At 35.2% G+C, this 25,967-nt stretch overlaps 1 protein-coding gene across 1 annotated transcript in view; it reads right to left on the bottom strand.

The window, feature by feature from the left end:
- Positions 1 to 25,967, bottom strand: part of BTBD9 (BTB domain containing 9) — a 131,873-nt gene that overhangs the window by 91,842 nt on the left and 14,064 nt on the right. The window contains exons 4-6 of the mRNA XM_059835012.1: positions 24,444 to 24,708; positions 22,207 to 22,426; positions 18,232 to 18,351 (exon numbers count right to left, since the gene is read on the bottom strand). Coding sequence (XP_059690995.1) covers positions 18,232 to 18,351; positions 22,207 to 22,426; positions 24,444 to 24,708 — 605 coding nt within the window. The remainder of the gene's footprint in view (positions 1 to 18,231; positions 18,352 to 22,206; positions 22,427 to 24,443; positions 24,709 to 25,967) is intronic.

Below are 25,967 nucleotides of genomic sequence, written 5' to 3'. Positions count from 1 at the left end.
GTTGACACCATTTGACCCATTTTACCTTAAGTTAACACAATACCTACAAGCTGTTGTATCATGGTGGACCACAGAATTCACCTAGCTGTCCAAATTTTTCTCAGCATCTTCCCACTCAGGACAGCACTATGCTGCTGGAATAACCACAGCCAATTCAAGAGAGGGATTAAGCCCTGTCCTGGGACAAGTATGAAACTTCTCCTCTTCATTTTTCCCCCCCTCTTTCTTGCAGTATGACCCAGGTCTCAGTTTTACTGAGACAGATTAATGAAGAGCTCAGGTTGTCTTTATGACCTCTATCTACATGTGAGAGCATGTTTAGGCTATTAAGCCATGCAGGGTAAATTAAAAGCCAAGAAAAAGCACAAACATAAGAACCCTTTAAAGTGTTACTATCTGGCATTAGCTCAGCAGAGAATTAAGAACATCAAAAACACAGAAGAAAAAAGATTGATGTGACAAGATACAGAAACCCTACAGAGAGAAGGAAGACTGCAGCTCAGCAAAATGAAGGCTCAGCCCGCTCCAGGGAATGACAAGGCCAGCACTTTCCTTCTTGACTCATGACTGGCCAGCAGACAGTCACTAGGGGACTGTGCTGAGGATGAAGAGTATATTCATGTTTAGTCTAAGATTATGTTTTTCTCAGTTAATTACTGTGCATATGAACAAAAACTATTCTTCACCCACAAAATGGGTATGATCCTGCTGTCAAGCACCCACAGCCAGCGGAAGATACATAACAGCAATCCAAAGATTTGATAACTGCACCATGTATCTCAAACACTGTGGAGAAAGTGGGGGGAAAGTGAAAAGGCAGTCTCAAGTTTGATGTAGGAGCTCCGTCTATATCTCAGTGAATTGTTTTTCTTTCAATAAGAGGCTGGCAGAATTTCCCACACACTCAGCATGGGAGTACCAACTCCCAGTCCAAGCATAAGAGGCTAAGAGAGGAAAGTAGAGTCTCAGCCTCAAAAATCCTGACCTCAGTGCTAACCTTGAGCTCAGGGCACAGGAGGACCAACAGGAACAACTCATCAATGCCCCATAAGGCCTTCTGATGGAAGATGAAGCAGTGACAGAGAGCATGGCATAAGGGAGTTGTGTATTAGTCACTAGTCCAAGAAACCAGCTGTCTTAACACTTCGCTTTCTGAACCAGAATGAATCACCTACAATTCATCCCTGGCCTGGAAAGGAATTTAAAGCATTAAATAAGGAATTAATAGTTTTCCTAACTATAAAGATCTCCAGAAAGATAGAGGAGGAATCAAGACACTGTTCATGTGCAAGTGAACCACTACACTTAACTTGCTCAACAGAAATTGCAAAAAAGAAAACAGAGTCGAAAAGAAAAAAAGTCCTTTAGCTGCAGATGATCAAGCATGCCAGAGACCAGGCACTTGTTCCACTTGTACTTTTGGAAGTTGTCAAAAACAGTATTTTAGAAAACAGGCCACAAAAATTACTCAAGTGACCCTGGAGTAAATTATTATTCATTAAAGCTTTAATGTTACAGTAACTATAAATGACAATTCTTCTAACACAAAAGTGTGGCCATAATTCTACAAAGAGTAAAAGTTTCAACTTTAAGACCACCCTCCTCCTGTGCCTCCAAGTATGGCACAGCATATTCTAATTAGATGATGGCGATTAAGTTCACAGAATTTCTTGTGTATTTCCCTCCTATATCTTAAAATAAAAAAAAAAATCTGCTACTCAAAGTGAAAAGCACAAATGTATTTCAGAATATCTCGATAAGAATTCCCCATTTTTGTTCTTGATATTGGTGGTTATTGATTTATTTTAGCTACCCACTGTAACTCCCATACCTATTAACTCTTACGTAGAACTTTGAAAATATTTACCTATAATTATTGAGGAAGTCCACTCTAAAGCATTATGTCTGAACACAAGAAACATCACGCACAAAAAAATATTAGCCACAAAAAAATTTTTCTTCCCCCTACAGTGATGCTTGTACATATTCCTCTTTTATGACAAGTCTTGCATCGTTAGGTTGAGACACATTAGTCTATTCCATCTTCATGGGACTTTTGCTCGCTCAGGGTAAGAGTATTTTAGCCAACTTTGATGAAACTACTGTATTAAATGGGCTGGAGCTTTATTAATAACTGAAGAAGTGACATGTTTGTACATAACCTTCTTGACCCATAAATCAAGATAACTACAAAGTCAACATAAAAGTTCTCCTTGAAAGAATAGGTGGATAGGAAAGCTCCATAGTACTGCTAAGTCATTTCTTCTAGTCAATGTCTGAAGTAGCACTGACCAATTCTGAAAACCAGAAGTTGTAAGGAGAAGGAGCAAAGTGTGGGAAGAAGCAAAACAAAAGATCTTCAGAGGACCCCAAAAACCCCTCTTCTTTCCTTTAAAAAGGCCGCTAGAAATAGGAAAAACACTTCCGAGAACTAAAAAGCTCAGTCCCTTCCTATCAGCCTGATACGATGCACCTTGTATAAAAGCACTCTCCATTGTTTGCGACTCCTGTGGTGACCTGTTTTCTCTTACGTACTGCAACTACTTCAACTTCCATGGTAACCACATACAGTTTCTAATTTTAATACCCAAACCAAATTCTTACCTGAATGATCAAAATAAAATAGATAATTTAGCTCCTTATGCAGATATAATTCACTAGAAGATAAAATGAACAAAAATATTCAAGTCCAGTTATGCCCGAAAAAGAAAAGAACGTAATTTTCCAGTTTTACAGCTGCTTTCAAAAATCTGCCTGAAGGATTACACTCGGTAGTTACTCAGCTGCAAAATATTACTTCTATTCCATAGATTTTGAATACAAACTATTAAATCTATTTGATCAATAGTAATTCCTCCTACCTGCACTTAAGAAATTGATATAATGACCATAACATTTTCATACTGAAACATTTTCTTTTTAGGCAAGAGAGAAGAGAACAAATCTATTCAACTTTTTCAATTGCATCATGGCAGCTGCATACAATGTAAGCCATGAAGCTACATAATAAAGATTAGATTATGAATGTCACCAAAATGGCAATTTTAAATAACATACCACTGAGCTTACTTTAAAATAAAATGGGTAATGGATGTTCTTCAGTGCCTAGATGCCTTCTTCTCCGCTGCAATTTCTTTTTTTTAATGTAACCACTAAATAAATTTGGTGGTCTGTTTCTAAACAGCTCAAACACTGGTCATCCACAGTACAAAATGAGAAAAAGTGTCAAGTAAGTTGACAGTAAATATTCAGAGTAGACATATTTTAAAATCAGTTATTTTTAAAGATTTTATGAATAATACACTAGTGAAGTCCTCCAAATGCTCAAGAGGCTGGTCAAGAACAGTACTTCGTCTCACGTTCCCTGCCTCCCACAAAAAAATGTTTAATTGCCATCATCCCAAAACACACAGGACAACATGTCACTCTGGGACATTTTTAACTGAGGTCAAATGGTTGCCAAAGCTAATAGAGGAAACATGCCAACCTGGGCAGACACTCAGTTTGCATTTCATGCATTGCTTTAAGCAATTTTCCTTAGCCAATGATTTGAAGGATTCTTTAACAACAATTTTTGGAAGAAATATGCACTAAACAAGCTTTAGTACAGAATACAATTGTTCAGTCAACTCCCCAGTTGCTAAATGCCTTTTTAGATTATTTTAGACACAATCTAATATTGTGTCTAAAATGTATCTTCTGAGAATTCCAACTTAGGAATTTTTATTTAATTCAACAAGCCCAAACATTTATTAAAAGAAAAAGTGTGTGATAATTCAGCAGACTTCTCACAAAAAACCCACAGCTGGCTGAACATGGGCCAGCAGTGTGCCCAGGGGGCCAAGAAGGCCAATGGCATCCTGGCTTGTATCAGAAACATGTGGCCAGCAGGACCAGGGAAGTGATTGTACCTTTATACTCGGCACTGGTGAGGCCACACCTCGAATACTGTGTTCAGTTTTGGGCCCCTCACTACAAGAAGGACATTGAGGTGCTGGAGCGTGTCCAGAGAAGGGCAACGCAGCTGGTGAGGGGTCTGGAGCACAAGTCTTATGAGGAGCGGTTGAGAGAGCTGGGGTTGTTTAGACTGGAGAAGAGGCTCAGGGGAGACCTTATCACTCTCTACAACTACCTGAAAGGAGGTTGTAGCAAGGTGGGTGTTGGTCTCTTCTCCCAAGTGACAAGTGATAGAACAAGAAGAAATGGCCTCAATTTGTGCCAGGGGAGGTTTAGATTGAACATTAGGAAATATTTCTTTACCGAAAGGGTTTTCAAGCATTGGAACGGGCTGCCCAGGGAGGTGGTTGAGCCACCATCCCTGAAGGTACTTAAAAGACGTGTAGATGTGGCACTTAGGGACATGGCTTAGTGGTGGACTTGGCAGTGCTAGGTTAATGGTCTTTTCCAACCTAAACAATTATATGATTCTATTAAATATATGTGCAGTGTAGCAAGATTAGCCTCCTCCAGCAATCTGTGTTACCTTACATTGGCCTCTAAAAATCACATTGCTGTGAAGTCAGACAACCTTTATCCTTGTCAGACTACTTCTGTGAAACGTTATACGGTTCCATGCTGTAAGAAATTTGACAGTAGTGGTCTCCAAACAATTCTTAAGTACTAGAAAAGTAAATACCTAGTAGCATATTTTTCTGCAGAGCATCTCATATCACCTGAAAACTAAAGTGAGCATCTGCACTTATCCAGCACTCACACTGATGATAAGAAATAAACAGATACACAAGGAAAGTTGGCTTAAGAACAGGGTCCTAAATTTTTCATTGAAGTTGTAGTAACAGAATAATTCTTAATAATTTACCAGTTATGAAAAACATAAAGGAACCAATTTTTGCCAAAGAAGAATGAACTACTGGCATGTATTTTGCCATATTGTTACTCTGTGAACCAAACCATGCAAGTTAGAATTGAGAAACACTTACAGCTAAAATTTCTAGAAGATAATAATCTTCTACTTTGCCATGCCCATCAGCAGGAAAGAAAGATGTGTCTTTTGAATGATCAAGACAGTTTGGCTTTGATTTTTTTTTGGACTCATATAGATGATAGTAAAAGAAAAGTTTTGGTGGCTGTAGATACTTTTCCTGCTAGCTTGCTTGTGTATTATTACTACAAACCCCACAAGCTCAATTTGCTTGTATCACTGTGAAACTTTCAAATTTCATTCTCTACATCTTAAGTATGTCAGTCAGTTCTGGAAACAAAAGTATTCTAAATATGCTGCTGACCCCAAAACTTTCTTAGTATATTAATTTCTAGACATCTGTGGGGAAGACCAGTTAGGTGCCAGATGCACTGGTGCCAACACATGCCTACATGCCGGAGGATGGTAAAGAGCCTTCACTATCTTCCCAGATATGAGACAATGCATAGATGATGCAGATGAGGCACAGGTAACTGCAAACTTTCCATAATACAAAGGATAAAAAGAGTTTAAGAAGTCTGAAAAAATAAACTTTCTAACAGTGAACAGCAGCTTCTGTTAAAAAGATTAATTACATGCTCTTCTGTGTAAATTACATGAGAGTACGGTGAACCCCTTTTTCTGGACTGTAATTCAGTATTTGTGAACATGTCTGACTGCTGTTGATGATACAAGGAACATTCTCTTATTACTAATCTGCAGTATGTCAATCTGCAGCAAGAGGATAAAATACATTTATAGTTTCTTTTCACCCAAGAATGAATTATTTCAATTTCATTCATTTTCACTCCAAAGAAATAATACAGATGTGCCATATTGAAAAAATTTGTTTCCCTTTCATTTGCACATTTATGTATGAAGGCAAGATGAGATATGACACAGGAAGTCATCTCTCTTTACAGCTGTTATAGATGCTTTATAATTTACTACCAACTGGGATCATCAGCAACAACGTCTTCCAGCCCTTCACCCTATTTTGATCTGCTGAAGTTTTAAAATCCATTTTCATCTGAAAATGTATTAAACCCTTCCCTTTAAAAAAGGGGATGAACTACAACCTGAATGGGAAGAGTGTCTATACATACTCATATACCCATTATTATACCCACCCTTAGTTTTCCTACCTATTGAATCAGAATCAAGAATACTCTCATAAAAAAACCCCACACCAAAAATAAACCTTACCCTCCAAATAAAACTTTAATATCACTAGTTAAACTGAAAAAAAAAAAAAATTAAATTCTCTTACATCAATGAAAGTCTTTATAAATACTAATTTTACACAGAAAATTGTCCTGCTACCAATACTGTAATTAAAAAAAAAATTTTAAAAAGCCAAACTCAGTAGTTCTTAGAAGTGAATTTTATCAGATAACTTATTAATATGCACTGAAGAACATAACTGCTGTATGGAAACACCTTAAGGCACAATTCAGATTGACTGTATGCCTTAATACTATGTACTCATAATTTACTCCTAATTTTTTCAAATGTCCAACCACGTGACATTTAATCTCTTAATTTTTAGACTCTAAAAAGCTTGTTACAGAAACAGTAATGCATTACTTTCTTTTGAATTAATTGGTCTTCTAAATAAAGTTATTTTCAAACTCCATTATCCAAATTTTGATGGCATAAAAAGAGTAAGGACATCTGATAAGTTAATGTGAAAATGAACATGTAACATCAAATCACATGGAAAGTTAGTATAAATTCCCCACACACAAATCCTACACTTTTGAAAAATCAAGTGTCTCAGAAAAACCTCAAGTTCTTCAAATTCGTAAGGGCTTTTTAGGATTTTTTCCAATCCAATTTAATTGTAACCGCTTAAAAATGAATCTGCAAAACAACCAAATTTCCCCCCCTCAACTCTGCGTAGGAGGATTTGAAAGAAAATAATTACTTTAACTTCAGAATGTTTCACTCATTTTAAAAGACCATAATTCTAGTTGTTAACTAAAAGAATAAAAAATAAGTAATCCTGCATGTCCATCCTCCCCCAAAAAATAGATAGTGCATAATTTGAGAAACTTCCCACGTAAGTTTAGAGAGAGATTTTTGGAAAAGGAAAACAAACAAAAAAGCCACATTCAATTTTAGTTTCTAAAGTATATCACAGAATTAATCTTTGTAAATGGTGCATCAACTTCAACCCAAAGAAATACTGCCAAATCCTACTTTTTCAAGCTTTAACACATGAATTGAATAAAAATGCAAGTCTCATGTGAGTCACACCGTCAAAAAATTGCAAAAGCCAATGACCTTTCTTTTCATTTGCAAAATATGGTCAATATCAAGACAAGAAGAGCTATGAAAGCTATAATCTTGTTTCTAAGCAGGCCAGGAAAATTTTCGTTAGTGCAGTCTCCTAGTCTGCAGATGAAAGTAAGCTTTTTTTGGGTAGTCAAATGCCAGGGGGTAGTGGGGAAATCACTGAAATACTGCACATCATTGTGAGGGACACTGCAAATAAAAGAGAGTGTCGGTCTGTCACTGTAATAGCTTGGTGTACCCACATCTCGAGTGCTCGTGTGCACTTCTGGTCTCCACACTTCAAGGAGAGCATAGTAGAGTCACCGAAGGCACAGAGAAGAACACCTAAAATCAAAAAAGCAACAGCAGATTGCAACCGAAGAGGAGATGGTTGAGGGGGCTATGCCTGATGTTCACAAAAATTATAGTAAGAGTGGAAAGGTGAATGCAGTGTTGTTATTCACCAAATCCCACAATACTGGAACTAGAAGACACTGAAACTAGCAAAAAAAATGTCTAAACAGATAAAACTACTTTCTTTATGCAGTGGCTACTGAGATTTTGGAATCTGCTGCCACTAGAAGCTGTGAAAACGTTGGTAACAGCCCAGTCAGAGAAGGACCTTAAATAAATGAATGGACAACAAATCTATGAACATATACTAACAGGACTGGGAGGAGTATAAGGAGAACGGAACACAGAGGATGGCCAGGCTCACAGGCTCTCCCTAAACAGCACCTCCTGCTCTCAGGGTCAGAGACAGGACACAGGGCAAGGTGCCCGTTGGTCTGACTCAAACGGGCACTTAAGTCGTTAATGAGAATGCAGCTTGATTAGCCAACTTTGCAATTTGCCATTAAAAGAGACAGGACAATTGAATTGAACAGAATACAGATTTAGAAATCAATATTTAATACACCTTCCATCGCTGCTGTTATTCCCCAATACAAACAACAAAGAAAATGGTATGAAGAAAAGTAATGAAGCCACTACTTTACTGATCACTAATGATGTTACTTACGGTATCTAAAATTTCCAAGATCTTTATTACATCTCCAGTGAAGTATGGAAATATTTGTCCCAATCTTCCAAATGAAAAACAAGCATGAAAGTACAAAGCTGTAAAAATTGCTTCATGCTAAAAATCAAAACCCAAATGCAGAATCTTGCGTTCTACAAAAGATCACTCTTCCTGTGTTTTAGAAGACATTACAAATAATAAAATAACTGCTTCCACTAGCAGCCTGATAACGAAAAATCACACATGGGTTTCCTATAATTACCCCTACTGTAAAAAACACTATCTTTTAAAACATTTTTCACTTGCACTGAATTTTTTCCTAAGCATGTTGTATTTTCTCTGTATGATCTCTCTCTTCTACTGCTTTCTTTCCTCCACTCACTCATTTCTGTCAGTTGAAGATACTTATGCATGCTTTCACATGTTTTATTTCCTATAAATTTGACTCTCTGTAGCACCTACTTTGTTAATTTTTATTTATTAGTCTTTTCAGCTTGATTTTTCATTTTCAACTGTTTGAGTCCTATCGTCTTCTATATTAGGGGGTGAATATTCCTTTTGTGGAACAGAACTATTTAAAAGCTGCATCAAATGGAACCATCAGCCTAATCCTCCCAATTGAAACTGAGATGAGAAAGAGCAAGTACAGCCCAAGCTCAAAAAACTTAATTTCAACACCAGTTCTACAAGCTTCTTTTGAGGAGAAAAAGGACACTGAATAAAGCAGTTTACTTCATGGCTTTTCCATTCATACACTGACTTATACCTTTATAAACTTAGAAACTGAAAAGTGAATCCACATAAGCGTATTTGGTTTCACATATACAATCTGAATATTCATAATGTGTAAGCATGGTACAGTGTTTCAGATACACATCAACAAACCATGCCCATTATCTACTGAGAAATGAGGAAAAAGATAAATGCTTTACACAATGGCATCAAACAACTTCAACAGATGGCCATCACTGATCAACAAACTAAAATAAATCAGAATTCTTACAAATTTGGCAAAACAAGATTTCTTTTTGTAAAAGCCTGTCTTTGTAAATAAATTTGGCAAGTTTTCACAGTTAACTCTAGCTCTTGGAGTATAACAGAAATCACAGAAGAGAATTTAAAGAGCGTTAAAGATCCCTTTTAAACACAGATTTGTCTTATGCAACGTTAACTTTAAAATACAACTTGCTGTAGAATTATTATAAATGATTTGATAATTTAGTGTTTAGGTGTATCTATGTATCACTGTCAAGCTGAATAACTACTGATAATTTTCATCTATGTCATATCTCTTACGAGGTGAAACAGCTTGAAAGCAGACAGAATTTACAGTTTAAGAAACTCACAATGAATACATCAAAATTCACAATACATAGAAATTCTAACCATACTACAAAAAAATATTATGTCAAACATGAGAAAAATGTAATCTAGATCTCTTAAGTTAATTGTTTCTTCTAAACTATAAACCAAAAAATAAGAAAATAATATACTATTTTATAATTCATATCCAACAAACTGGACTGGCAAGTGCTCTCTCACATTTCTCAGGTATTTCTACACAAGCCATATTGACCTCTGTACACACACTTTTTCAGACAAATACTCATTTTCAGAGGATGGGCTGTCTGGCACGTTGTCATTGACAGCTTAAATGCACACTAGCTTTTTTACTTTTCCTCAAAGCTGAGCTGGGCTCTTTAGGTTAGGATAACTGAAATTGCTATCGCAGAGACAGAGAAGGAATTTGAGACTAAAAAAGCTGCCTTGATAAAGTTCTTGATGAAAAATGTTATCGATTACGCGTGTAGAGAAATGAACTTCTATATCACTAGGACCACATTTGGAGTTGCAATTACAAGTGCAAGCTTAAGATCAAAAGTATACATAAACTGAAACAAAGAAAGGGATCTTTTAAATCAATAAACACTCTGTCCTAGATGACGCAATAGCTTTCTTGATCCTGTGCAGATGATCTACATTGTTTGAAAAATCTGAGACTATCACCTTATCCTAGGAAAAGAAAAAAATGCCAGATTGAACACATACTGGGAAAAAACTGTTTGAACACTGAAAGACAGAAAGATAATCACACAGCACCTAGCCACTAAAATGAAGACTTCAGGAAATCATTTCCTTGTGTTTCACAAAGTTAAAAAGCAAGGTATTGGAAACATGCCACTAAAAAATCCCTCAGTATCATCACCTTCTACTAGAAAGAGTTATTAGCTCTTCTCCCCACCCCCAAACAAAAAAAACCTGCATGCCTGCAGTGAAAATTGATTTGTGAAAATAACGTCAGTGAAAACCCTCAAAGGTCTGGAGTGACATTTCAAAACTGCTTTCTTTTAATAAGTTTCTGTAATACAAACCAAGATAATTTTTACTTATCTCTGGACACTACATTATCACTGTATTACATACAGTATTAGAATTAGGAAAAGATGAAGAAGAGCTAATTTGTATTGTGAAGCAAGGCTTTTTTCCCCCTAAACTCTGAAACATCAGCATATCTGCACATTTAGAAATCAACTATTTACACAACAGTCAATGCTTTCCAAAGCACAGTAAAAATAAAATTAACATATTGCCTATGCAACCATTTGTATTTCTCAAGTGCAGTAACTAAGGTAAAGATGGTTTCAATTGCCCACATTTAATCATTCCATTTGCAAGAAGTCCTTTCATAAGGATATTAGTAACTTAGCGATGAAAAATTTTTCAAATGCTTTTCAGACTGACTGAAGGCCTTACCAGAGCTCCTGTCACCAGCTCTCAGTATACGTATTTCAGTTAGGTCAGTGATGTAGTAGAGCTGCATTTTAAGTTAAGTTAAAACAATGTTCAAAAGCCTCTTTTGGATGTCTATGTGTTTTTTCTAAACACCACTGTTCTCCATTGGGGGAGAAAGCAGAATTACTTGCTTAAAAAAGCTAGTGCTAAATTAGATCTGCAGACACTGCTTTCTTCTCAGTTTACTGAGACAATGCTTCAACTGCTTTTTCCTCAAGAGTTAACTCCTCACATGTTTCAACATCTTCTTAAATCGAACCACATTCGGAACATCTTTTGGCAAATTATTATCACGAAGTTTCCACCAAGCACAGGAAAAATGCAAAACGGGTATCTACTACAGGTAAGGATGTCAGAGACCTACTGGTAAGGCTGAAAGCGAGACATTGCTGCCTAATCAGTAACTAATTTTAATGAGTGACTCTCCCAAATGGAAAGAAAAATAAAATGACTGCATCATCACCAGTATAAAGCACAGGTATCTGAGGCTGCCTGACCAAGAAGAGAATTAAAGAAAAAAAAAATCTTGTCTAGCCTATACTTGAAAAATCACATCTCTTTACATGTTACTACCTGCAAAATAATTGCGCAACTACCAGCATTTCTTAGTTTAGAACTGCATTAGTACTGAAACATTTTCTCTTTTTACACTTTTTTCAATGCTCAGGAGACAGGGTCTACAATTTAATTTGTCTTCACTCAGGCAGAGGATTACAAACGGTGTAATCATTAGAAGCAAAAACTGTTGAAGCACTGAGCACAAAAAGAAAAAAAACACTCAATATCATCAATGCTTAATAAAAGCAAAGGCAAGAAATTCTCTCTGCACTGATAAATACATTTAATACACGAGTACACCTTCTAAAGTAAAAATAATACTAACAACACTTTCTATAGCAGCCAAGTACTTTAAGAGAAACATGGAGCATTTAGACATACTGTACCACTACTAATTCAACCTACTAGTATTAGAAAACCTCAACATTTTTCAATTTGAAACAAATTAAAAAACAGGAAAAAGAATATGCTTACATAATTTCCCACATTTACAGCATTATTCTACAGGCATCTATCAGTTCTTTTAATAGAAATATGCTTTAGGACCAAAAATTTATGCAGTAATAATTAATATTTCCCTTTGATTAGTCACATTATAGTATCTCAAGAAGAGATAAAGACAATAAAATAGTAGCAAATGCAGATCAAAATTGACCCCCTTCCCCTTTCATTATCTTTTTCAAATTCTGGTATTACTTACAAAATAGCATTACTTTCCAAACTATAAATTGGTCTGGTTAGGCAAATAGTCCCCCAGTTAAAACTCAGCATCATCCAATGTCAGATGAACCATGAAAAATGAATTGAGAGTTTCCTTCTGATTCAATCTCTGTACTTGCTCTCTCTATAGCAAAAATAGCAAACCAGAATGATTCCATAAATCTGGGAAGTTTAGTACACAAGCACAACATACACTAGGAATAACAGTTTCACTAAAGGAGTTTAAACAGAAAGAAATTAAGTCTTTTAAACTTTTATTATAGTGACACCTTGTGGCTACATTTGACTCATTTTGAGACCTCTCAAAATTTTTCGTTTTCTTGTAATTGCTTTCATGAAGTTCTTCAAAATTTGTGGTCTAGGACAAAGTAAAAAGGTGAAGCCACAAAACAAAAATGAATGGTTGAAAAAAGTGAGAAGGATAAAAAAAACCTGCACTGCCTGTTCAAAGATCTTTACAGGTATTAACATTCACTTAATGTATTTGCACTTTTATAATAAAAAAAACCCCAAAAAACACTATGGCTTAGAATCACAACTCTGCCATCTTGATTTGAAAAATCTGCCTTTTTTTTTGTTTTTGTTTTTTTTTTTTTTTTTTTTTTTTTAAGTGAACTATTGCCGCTTACCCATATTGAAACTGATATCCACACGGGTTATAAAAAATACCCTACAGCAACTCTTATCATTTTTATCACTGATTTCTTGAAACACAACACAATTCAACACTGTCAGGACTATGGACTGATTAAATGCTATATAAGAAAGAGTCAACTTTTTCATACAATCAAGAAGATAGTATTAATTTTTTCAGGTTAATGACAGGGTAAACAGTTGGCTTAATTAATAGGTATATATTAAAAATACTTGGAAATAGGAAAGAAAAATATGCACTTAAAAAATCAGTAACAAACCACACAAGGATAACAAACACTCAAACATTCTCTTCTGTATTGCCTAACTATTAAAAAAGGAAGCTGGAATAACTATGAACCTGACAGTTGTTCCTAGTTCTGACAGGAACCTGCCTACATGACAACTTTCTGTCTCCCGTCTTCCCTTAAAGAAAGTCTTCAGCTCTACATGAAAATTGCTATACAAGTGCAAACAATGAAACCAGGACCAAAAGAAATTCTAAAAAAAACCAAAACCAAAAACGACCAAAAAAACAACGCACAAACAAAAACCAGTACCATATTAAAAAAAGAAAAAAAATTACCCTGTATTCCCACTCCCTTATTTGCTTTTTCTGCATAGTATATGGCTGTTCAATTTTTAAAGGTGGTGGAATAACATCTTCTAAAAGTATTTAAAGCAAAATTAAAAGTCTTTCTAAAATATAATTATATCAATAAAAAGGCCAGGTATTATACCTAGCATTTTCTCTTACTAAAAAAACGCACCAAAACCTCAAAATACAGCAACACCGTCTCATCTCTTATAATAAGTTTCGATGCCTAAGAAATAACGTTCCTTGTACAAATAAGCCTTCATATCTAAATCAGGGATTACATCCTACAAATCACAAACAAATAATCTTCTGTGTATGAGAAAGCATTAAAAAAAATCTTCTCATCTCCTTTTCATTATAGATTTTCAGAGTCTTTGGTCATTGTCCTTCCATTTTCCATCTATTAATCTAGACAAAAGTTATGGCTGATAAAAGTTATTCTGAACCTATTAAAACATAGACTGGAGCATACAAGTAAGTAACAGGAAGAAGAAAAAAGATTGTAAATAATCTTATCATGTTACTTACTTGATTCTGCCTAATCAGTTTGGATGGCCTGGTACATGCTTTGCCAAGTACAAATTATCTTTCACAGGAAGCACAATAATGCCCCTAACTCTTAACACTATCGTGAATATTCCACAATGCTCCATATAGCAAAAAAAAATCAAAGGCATGATAGAGTCTATGACACACATAATACAACAAATTACTTGTTAAGGAGACTGAACTGGCCTTAATTCATTATGGTATAAATTACTTGTTTTATTTAACAACTAACTACCAGAAGGTTGCATTTTTTTCATCCAGCTAGTGTGAAAGAGGCATTGATTGTAGATTTGAAAATGGATAGATTGACTTAAAAGTGAAAGGTTTTCAAAAAACACACAAAAAACCCAACCTGCACACACGCAAATAGAAAATACACTCCATCAATTTTTATGCCCACGGAAATGTTTAAATACCTTCTTAAAACTCAGGTGAACACATTAGTTCAGCCCTTGACAGCTCTCACCTTGCTTAACTAGTATTTATGTGAAAGGTAACTCAAAAAGGCAGCTAACCTTGCCTAATGTTACAGGGCTCATATTCTCTTTAAAATCTATGTTTGAACAATTGCTCCACTGTATCAGACACAAACAGGCTATCCTTCAACTACATGTACAGAATCTGGCATGTTCTACTCTCTTGCTTTGAAAAAAGCTGTGTAAATAAAAACCATAGCCAATAACCCTAGTCTCCAATTCTCCATTACTACTCAAGAAGGCACCCTATGCAGTGATGCCATAAAGCATTTTGAGCTAAAAATCAACTCTTTTAAATTAAAAAAAAACAACAAAAAATGAAACACCATCTATCTCAAATCTGGTAAGAAACTGCATTGTGAAGAGATACTTAGTCCAGCACCTTCCACTGACAATGCATACAAACCTTTAAAAAAAATGCTGCATGATTCCTTAAGCGGTTGCTTGCAAATAGATTATCTGCATTACTAAGACAAAGGGGGAATAAATGTTAAAACTAATCCCAAGAAGAAAGAGCAAAGCCTGATACTTGCAATGCACTCCTCAACACATTTGTCTGTGAACAGGAAAATATTGGAACTGGGACATGTCACACTGACTCAAGAGTACCAGCAGCAGCAGTGTTGAGCTATGTGAAAACATAGCTAGTTTTGGATGTAAAGAATGTATTGATTAACCTAGTGCTAATAAATGTGAGTGATTTGTTGAGTTGCATTACAGTCTTCCTTTAAAAATAGGGCAGGCATTTACATCTTCAAATGAAATAAACGGGGTTTTTTTCATTATCTGTTGATAATCTGATAACAATTTCTTTCTGAACAGCATACAAACCACTTAAAATATATCTGCCCTTTGATAAGCATGCATAACTTATCTGTAAAAACAAAATATCAAACATTAAAAGAATACATTCTGACATAATCTCATATTAGCTCGTATTTTAAATCTGTGCTTGTAATACTGGAGATCACCTCTTTTTTAGATGGCAAAAAACCGCTACATATTTTAGTATTTCTGTTTTGAGTATGTTAGTATCCTAGAAATAACTAGTTTAACTCATTTAAGTAAACAAAACAATTTTAAATACATAATCACAAAACCCTGAAATTAGAAACAGAAAAAAAAAAACTACTCCTCCTTACTTACTTCCTTCTATACATAATATTAATCAAAAGCCAGACAAATAAAAGCCTCAAATACTAATTTGTATGTGTATATAGCCTCCCCCACTCAAAGCCTCTCTTCTGGAGGTCAACTGGTCCAAACCCCTGATTAAAGCAGAGCCAACCTTCAAGTTGGACCTATTTATATTAATACAAATAAATAAATACATACAAAATTCTTAAGTGGAATTCCTCAAAAAAGTTAGCAATTTTAGGTTTCTAATTACATTTAAAATAGCCTTTTCTTATTTACAGGAAAAAAATACATAAAGAGAACAGTAAATTATAGTACTTTTACTTTTGACTAGCAAATGCACTCTTAATATAATGCAAGCTTCAATTCACTGATGTAAAGCGAGATTACAGAACAGCATTATCTAAACTACCCTGAATTATCATGTTGACTCACAACTGAGAACTCAGCACTCATATTGCCTTACAGTTACTTCTCCTTAATAATAAGTACTCATAAACTTATGCTGCTACATGACTTTCTCTTTAGCTCTTTCACTCACTCTTCAAAGTAGCTGCACCTCCAGGGAATTCCCCACCACTTTGTGGATACAATAACGAGGAACAGAGATTTATAGAAAGTAACAGGTTTACTGGGGGTCATGGAGCAGAACAGGAAAAATGAGAGGCATGAGGACTATATGATAAGGAAATCATGTGCTGTAGTTACCTGGACAACTGTATAGTTCAAACACCTGCTAAAATAAAACTGCAAGGGGAAGAGGTTTTGAGGTGTGCTTGTGCATGCACTGAAGTAGATAATATATAGCTATGCATACAAAAACACCACATGAAATGAACTCCCTCCTGATAATTTACTCCTCCAATAGAGGGCACGTCACTTTCAGGGAATTAAGAGATCAGAGAGCTAGAATATACAAGAGGTCCTTTTGTGCCAAAAAATTATTAAGGTACCACCTAAAACTCTGAAATAACGTTCTCCCCTCCACTCTTCCCTCCCTACACTTTCAGGCAAGCCTACAAGAGCCTTCACCAAAACAGAGCAATGATGCTTTCAAAAGAGATTACACACACAGAGATGAAGACAGCTGGGGTGGGGGTGGAGAATGACGAACAAACTGATGTTGAAACAGAAAAATCACTTTTGGACAAGCTTTTGGATGAGGCCAAAGATTGGCTGCCCTTTTAAAAGAAGATGAAGGAAAGTCCCACCATAACACTCTAGATCTCTTCAGATCTTATTGCTGACACGATGAAAGCAAAAAAGCTGTGCTTACTAACAATCCGTCCATTTTACACCAAGTTAAGGTCTCACACACACACACAAAAATATCCCCAGGAAATGTAAAACACCTCTAAACTCCATGAGGCATTTGATGATTGCTCGATGAGTTATCACAGACACCTTTGAGCAACAATTTATCAGATACACATGCAAATGAGGGGACATTCAGAAAGAGAAAACGGTAAGATTGGAATCATGAAACTTACAGAGAAAAGGCAAGAATGCATTTGTTTCTATTAGGAAAAATAAATTTCAGGTCAGTTATATTCAGTATGAACTTACTAAAAGGACAGGGAGGCTGAGAAAGTTATCTGAAGAGAGACACACAAGTGACCCACCAGACTCTTTCCCCATAGATTACAACTGTTTGCCAGCAATCCCATGTTGCAGAACAGCAAAGATCACAGGAAAAGTTCATTCTTTGGGGAAAAGAAAGCACTTCACCTCCTCGGGGATTCTGACAGTTGCTGTGCTGATTAGAAAGTTTGTGTCTACAGAATAATTATTACAATACAGGGCATTTCATCTTTGGCCCTATGACCCAAAACCTAATGATGATAACATCTTTGGAATCTGCAGCCTGTGACCTCTCTATCAATGAGCTCGATTCAGTTTTTGGATAAGACAGCTTCCATGTGATCATAAGCTTTTTCCAGAATTCCCAGCACCTTCAGTAAAAAGACATCATCACCTTAATAATGATTAAACCTATCTAGCTGCTTTGGTTTACACAAAGCATTGCTCAAACCTCCTTAGTCCTAACTCTCCCCTTTCTCTCTTTCACAACTGTTTAAAACACTCTTTCAATGCAACAGCAGAAAACATATAAAATACATAAAAATACATTTCCAAGTTTTATAACAAGTGTGTAAATACATTTTAAACATTTTGGCAGTTAAGGAATGATGTGGTTTTTTTCACTCAGTAGTAAACATCAGCTACAAGAGGAAAAGTGAGTATGACTCAAAAGAAAAAAAGAAAAAAGAAAGAAGAAAAAGAAGAAAGGAGGAAGAGATACATAGTTAGAGATGGAAGAACCTGAGTTTTCAAAACAGGATGCCTGCAATTTATCACCTATATTTATATTAAAAAAGCATCCACCAAGATAGACAATTATATTTTTTTTTAAGATAGCTGATGAAAGTTGTATATATCATACATTATCAGAAATACATAATGCAGTAGCAAAATCCAGCAACTGGATGTTGATCTGGTGTCTACATTATTTAATGACAGCCATGCAACATTACATTAATGAACTAACCTGCAGACACGAGCAGGAAAATACAGGTTCTGCCAGGACCGACAGAGGTATTTAGAGTGATCGATAACCCGAATCCAGTCTAACTCATCCATGGACACCTCAATGTAGTAGGAATAAGACCTATGGATTGTCAAAAAAACACTGGTTAGAATAAAAGCAGCCACATCTTAGGTGTTAAATTTTACACCTTCTTCTGGATTTTCAGTTATGCTGAAAAGAAGGCTATTTATTCCTACCCACAGACATGTATCTAAAGATATCTAAAAGAGATCCCTATTTTCAAAATAGCTTTGAAAATAAATTCACATGCAGTTATGTTAAGACATGTTTTCAGAATGACTTAAAACATCCCAAACACTCAAAATCTGCAGTAATTAGATGAGACCATTGTCCCTCAAAAAAATGCAATGGAGACTTTCAACTCAGTCAAAAATAATCATTTGTATTCCTTCTGCGTGGAATAAATCTAAAACACCAGTGATACAGTTATTATTTCTATTGCTGTATCAATAAAGAAAAAAAAAAAACATTTAGCAGATCAAAAATGCAAATTCAAACCCTTCACTTGAAAAAAGCAAATTTACTTTATGATCATTTTCTCACTGAAGTTGTTCTTCCCTTCTGACCCTTTCAGCTGTTTACGATATATTGTTAAGCCTGTCACTACTTACTTACAAACCCCAAAATTACCTCTCCAAAAATAAAAAAAAAAAAGAAGTCACCAACACAATTTGTGTCTTCCTCTTGCTTATCAATTATATCTGGCTTACAGTTTGCTGTTAGGAGAAAACAAACCCAAACTAAAACTTAAAAGCCACAGCTATTTCCATATTATATCTACAACAGCAATACTTAGAATGAAGTAGAAACTCCGCTTGTGGATCAGTAAATTGTGAAATACGTGTTTCGGAGTATTTTCTCTCTCTTGTACTAGGTCTGCAACGTTCACAGGCATTTCAACAGCACCGTGTTAGCATTTATCCTCCTTTCACACTGATTTCTAAAAGAAGAGTTGCTGTTCCAGAGTTCTACACAGGCATTTTTTGTTAAACATTAATGCCTTTGTTAATATTTCCAGTTTTTTGCCGAGGACTTAGAAGGGTAGATGTCTAAAGTGGTACTCTTTAAAATTCTTAAAATGGTAGGTAACACTGTTAATACCAATTTATGCACTTAGAAAGGTAATGCAGAGGCATTAAGATGTCAATTGCATAATCAGCTTTCACATTCACACCAACCAGATGTGTAATATGCACAACCCATATACGTACACTGTGCTTTAGCAACATTATTATTACTAGCCTATGCATATTTGACCGAACTACGCTCCAGCATTTTAGAGTCTGAGCAGTTTAGATCCAAAAATTACTGACTAACTGTCCTCTGTGTGGTGAGAATTTAGGGATTCTCACATCACCATGGCTAGACTAATGTAAATTTGTAACCAATACACACATGCTATTTTTTGTCTTCTGAAGGTACCAAGCAAAGAAAAGTTCTCAAAAATACAGTTCCATTATCACACACAACATTATTTTTCTTAAGGATAGCATCTTTTTTGGAGAGGTAATTTGGACAGCTAGTCTCCCTAGCACTTTTATATCTAATAATAACACCTCTAAACTAGAGATGCAAAGCACACCTGTTAGTTTGTAGTTGGTTCTGTTAAGAATGTACATTATCTATATAAAGATATCCAATAGACCAGAGCTTCACAAAAACAGTTAAAATTAATGAGTAGTTTAAAAAGACGTTCAACAAGAAGCCACCATGCACTTGTACAGTTGCTAAAACATCTCTTTTGGAGACATTATTCATGTATCCCATGAGAAAGATGCAGATAAGTGGCTGGCAATTCTTAGACTAAAAGAGTATATAGGTTGGAAAGGTTCTCTAGAAAAAGTGAGGACAATTTTAGAGCAAGTTCCTTAAGGTCTTGGCTGGTAAAGTTTTGCATACCTCCAAGGACTGATATCCATAGCCTCTCTGGGCAAACTCTTCCCAAGCTCAACTACCCCATTATGAAGTCTTTTCCTAATATTTAATAGGAATTTATCTTGTTGCTTGTGTCCACTGCTCTTTGCCCTTTCAGCACACAGCTGTAAGAGGAGTCTGGCCCTGTATTCTCTATATTCTTCCATTAAGCAGGCAAAGACAGCAACAAGTTCCCCCTTCTAAGTCTTCTCTTGAAACAGCAAGTCCTCTCAGCATCTCCTTATACATCACGTGCTCAAGCACTCATCACCTTGGTGTCCTGCTGAACTCACTCCAGTACGTCAGTATCTTATACTGAGGAGCCCACAACTGGACAAAGTACTCCAAATGCTTCCTTTTCCATTTATCTTAGACAGTTGAGCTACTGGAGCCGGGGGGGAACCTGACAATTCAGGTACTATACCTGATAAGAAGCAAAAGAAAGTCCAATAGCAAACTTTCCACAGAAAAACAAAAAAGTAAGGATGACACAGATCCTACACCACTCTACCCTCAATATTTTATGAAGACAAAAAACTCCAGAGATCCATCTTGCCTGATGTTCTGCCAGCAACAATGGTTTGTTCTACAGATTTCAGAGTAAGGGCATAGGACACCAAGCAACAGATAATTGTTTAGTAAGTTGTCCCAAGGAGAACCGTTTTCTCCCCAAGCTTCAGCAGCTGCCAATTTATGCCTTGCAGAGGACAGGCATTTTATCAGTTACAAGCTCTCTAAAAATTGCTAGAGAACTCATCATTATTAATATGTCTCTAATACTTACTCAAACTTTATAAAATTGGTTGATAATTTGTTTATAAATTTCATTGATCTTCTGGGACAAGTAGTATAATATTGTATGAAGTAGTTCCTTGTACCCTCAAAGTTTTACTTTTCAATCTTTCCAAAAGGAATAGAGAAGAAGCATAAATTTCAGTTGAATTGAATCAGGAGAACTTACTTGAAACAACTAAATAGCTAAAAATTCATGCAGTTTGTTTTGAATGATTAATAACTGTAATTCATATTTAAAAAATAATTTACAAAAAAATATTAGTACACCCTGTTCTAAAATAACACAGCTTAGTTAAGAAAACAAAATGCAACTGTTTTGCAATTCTAAACTGTTAGTCTGGAAGTACTATAAAATTAATCTTTTATTAGAAAGGTAATAATGTATTAAAAGTATAAGCAGCTTGTTTTATTGTTTTTAATAGAAAATTGCTTATGAATACCTGCATGAGCTGTCTACTAAATTGTAAAATCTTTGTCATGACAAGTTATAAAATTAATGTATTCAATTTGTCAGATAAAAAGAACCTTGCAATTTTCCTACTTAAAGAGTCACTCAATTGTTCAAATATGCATAATCTGATCTTTCACGCATTCCATAACAATCTAAAGTAGCTGAGCATAAATTGGCTAAGGTATCCATGACAGTTCATACTTCACCAGTCTCATCATGAAGTGGCTTCTAATAATTACTGTAGTCAGTCAGTAATTCACATTCTAAATAAATTTTACTATAGCTGAATTATTGTCAAAGTGTGTTATTTCTTAACAATTTTGATATATTGAAGAAATCTGAACAAACATTCCCTCAACATTTGGAATGTAAATATGTAAAAAATACGGTTTCTGCAAAAGAACTAGAACATTGTTTTTCAAACTGAAATAAAAGCAGTTGAAAACTAAGTGGCAAATAGAAAACAAAACAATTTAAATTATGTAAACTTTCATTAGTAATATAAACTATTTAATGAAGACAAAAAATACATTGAAATATTATGAGGTAGTTTGGTATCACAAAATATGGTCTGGTGTGTAAGCAACCAAAACTGCATTTAGAAAACAGGATTTTTTCAAATAAAACTTGTCATTGTCATCTCCAACACTGTATCATGCTGTTTCTATAAAATATTTAATTAGTATTTTGCATTTATATATTACCAACAGTATAAAATGCATTACCTTCCCTTTTTTTGTCAACTTGGCACCTACCGACTATCTCTGTCCCACAGTAGTATTCGTATGTGGTTGATTATTGAGGGCTGGCCTAGTTTAATTTCAATTCCAGACCGGCAATCATCATCAATCGGGTGTCGAGAGAAGCCATGATCCAAGTCATAGTTCTGAGTATCCCCATCTAATAAAGCAGACTTCAGCTCCCCTTTTACAACCTGTGCTCCATACTTCATTGTTGCAATATTTTCCCCTGGTACTAAGAAGAAAAAGAAATAATGGCTTAAGTTTTACACTCTCACACTGCAAATTAGATGTTCTGAACATCAGTTGTATTGGGTCAGAACAAAGACTTACTGCCAGTATCCTTTCTGGGCCACAAACACAAGAAAAACCAGAAGTACAAAAAGAGAGGCCTTTTAGAAATTTTGCTTCTTCCATTTCATCTGATGCCCCCTAAGTCTTTTATGGTAATAATAAGTAGTCATAATTTACTAGTATGTGGTATCTATATTCTCAGTCCCCTTCATGATTTTACAGAATTTCTTTACACCTTCCTCATTCAATCATCACTTTCATCCTGGTTTTAAAGTTTTGGTCTGTTTAGTCTCTCCTTGTGATCAACCTCTCACCATACCTCTAATAATTTTTTTGCCCTTTCTTTCCCATTTTTTTGTTCTAATTTCAACTGTGGGTTTTTTTGTTTGAAGTGGAAGAAAACTAAAAATCACTTAAAATGTTCAAGATGTGGATGCATCACGAATTTGCAGAGTAGTATATACAGTGGTATAGCTATACAAGCTATTTTGATAGCTATACAAGCTTCCAGAACTCTGAAAAGCTAAACGATCCTGAGTGAAATGGGAAACTTCTGGCTACTTGGGCTTTGCACGAACACGGTAAAGCAAGTTTTTTATGCCACCATTTCACAGCAATAAACCTGTTATGTCCTAGGAACAGATATTCCATCAAGATAACTGGGGATAATGATCCCTACCTCCAACTACAAAACAATATGTTGATGAACCACCCTGTTAAAAAGACATTTTTAACAGTCTTGTTTGAGGAGAGACCCTATAAAACGTGATCTGAAAGCTAAATGATGAAAAGCTGCTCTTCAGGCAGATTGGCAAGAGAAGTATGACTTTTAACAGGATGATAAGTTTAACATTTGAAGAACAGGATTTGAAGTGGTAAAATTTTATCTGTATTGTAGTACTGCTACATAAAAACATGAAATGCACAACTATGAAACTGCAAGTGGCCATCAATGTTTTCACAAACAGAAAAAGTCCCAAGAGCCTGAACTAGTACTAAAACACCACAGAAATTAAATTCTCTAAAAAGCTGTGATTTTGACAAAGCTAGACATTTTGAGATTAGGAGCATATTATTATTGAGACATAAATATGCAGAAAAAGAAGTCAGAAAACATCATTTAACTTTTCAAATTTAGCTACTGCACTGTCAACAGAGTGTCTTGCATGGTAAGACTTTTACAATATCCTAGTATTAAACTCATGTTTAAATATCAGTATCTGCAACTTCTAACAGAGAACAAAGGGGAGATGCAGTTCTGAGAAAGCAGTTATCGTTTTCAGGGCTCATCATGCATGACTGCCAGACTATAGTGCAGGCTTTCAAAGAACATTTAACTTTATTCTTTGCTGTGGGGCAAATACTGTCTATAAATCACACATTAGACAGCAAACTAACAATACCTTTCTAAAGCTCATTGTTAGATATTCTTATTGGATTAACAGAGAGCACGGACAAAAGTAAAACAAAAGATTTCTCACACTTTTTAGGCTTCCATTAATACAATTTTGGAAGACTTGTTTATACTACTTAGGCAAGCATGTAAAGAGTAAGAGAAAAATCAAAAGTAGTGGAGAAAAGACGAAAATCTTCATGAAGCAGAAAACAAGTCACCATCAACATAAAACCATTTAAATATCATATATCCCACAGCCAATACATTTTTTATTTTTAATGCTTTTGCAAAAGTTTTTCTTTTAAAACAGCACTTCCTCTAGGAAAATTCACTCTTATTACAACATTCATGTTTGAGCAATATCTGACATACAAAGCAAGAAAATATGTTGACTAATATTATTTGAGGAGTAGAAATGCCAAGAACTGTACATAACAAGATATTTCATTAAGCCTTTTAAAACACATAATACTAGATAAAAACTCAAAGCACAAATTAACCATATCCTCCAGACAACTATAGTCACTAAATGAGAAAAACAAACAAAAAACCTGATGCTTACTTAACATGCCCCTGTAGTTGAGGTCCATGTCCCGACTCTCAGAACGAATCTTAATGGCATCTAGGATGGCATCAGGTGACAACAATCCAGAAGGTCTTACAACATTTAGCAGTTCTGTTAGACTCATTAGTGGCAAACGTACTGCTTGCATGATTTCAGCGTGGTTTTCCTTGGGGTTATGTTTACACCAATTCATCAAAGCTTGGAAAATATCCTTCTCAGGAGCTGCAAATGAGTCCCTCAGTACAATACTTAGAAGAGCAGCCTGCAAAAAGAAAAACCAAAAAAACCCCAAATAAACAGAAATAAAATTAAATTTATTTAAAGAAGAAAAAAAGAAATTAAAATAAGGCAAAAATTAATGGGTATTTTAACTTGCAGTTATTAAAAATAATCTCCAAAGGAGTGACTACCTGAAACTGTAGCTTGTTTTAGTTACCTATGCAAGAATTATAGACTCCATCATGTAAATAATAGGTAATATCACAAACCAACTAGGACAAATAAGTCAGAATTTAAATGTGGAGAACTATTCAAACCAATTTAATTCCAGTTACTACTTCAAATTTACTTTGGAATGTAAGAAGTTATTTGGGGATTTGGTAGTATAGTTCAAAGCATTCTTTTAAACTTAAGCTGGTCTAAGAACACCAATGAGAAAAATAGCGTGGCTTGGAATCACCTTTTTAAACCATTTCTAACTATTTGAGCTTCCTCCCCACCACCACCCTTCTCTCTCTCTTTTGGTACCAACTTAGAAGCAGCAGCTAAAAACTTCAGTGGCTCTTATTCATGCAGAAAACCCACTGACTGCAAAATGGGAACAAAAAGAATTGAACAGCTTTTTGATTTTCACTTAGCTAGCAAAATAATTAGGAGTTTGCCTAAAAAAAGGATAAATTTCTCGCATACACTAGGACTGGCTACGCCAAAGAGGTCATAATGTTGGCACTTCCTGATGAATGACATTTGCTAATTTCTTTACTGATAATATGCTCTCAGAACTCAGATTTAACAAACTGTGCATGACAGAGTACAGTAGAGAGAAAAAAACATTTTTTCCCTACATGGCTACTAAGTTAGTCAGTGGAGCAGAGTGTCTTGTACTTATTCAAGGAATAGACCCATCACAGTTTTTCCACTAAAAACACTTTAAAAAAAAAAATTAAACCATCATTCAAGACACTCAAGATGCTTCATGTGAATGCCACTTGAAAACACTCTATCAGTATTATATCCAGCTCAAAGACCACACCAGAGTAAGTGGAAAATTTCAGCATCATAGAACAGCCTGACTCAGGCACAAATATTTATGCATCTAACAACAACAACACACAAAAAACCCAAACCACCCTACAACACCACCATACTATGCAATTTCAGAACATGACGACAATCAGCAATATAAATCACAGCAACCTCCAGAATGCTTTAGCTCACATAGTAGAAAAATAACCCATCACTGAGGCAGCCTATATCAAGAAATTAATAGAGTATCTTCTGCTACCTTCAGATTTTTACTTT

Source organism: Gavia stellata, chromosome 2, assembly GCF_030936135.1.
Source record: "Gavia stellata isolate bGavSte3 chromosome 2, bGavSte3.hap2, whole genome shotgun sequence".
Taxonomy (NCBI): Eukaryota; Metazoa; Chordata; class Aves; order Gaviiformes; family Gaviidae; genus Gavia; species Gavia stellata.
Note: the sequence above shows the minus strand (reverse complement) of the source record. Positions and strands in the feature narration are given on the sequence as shown.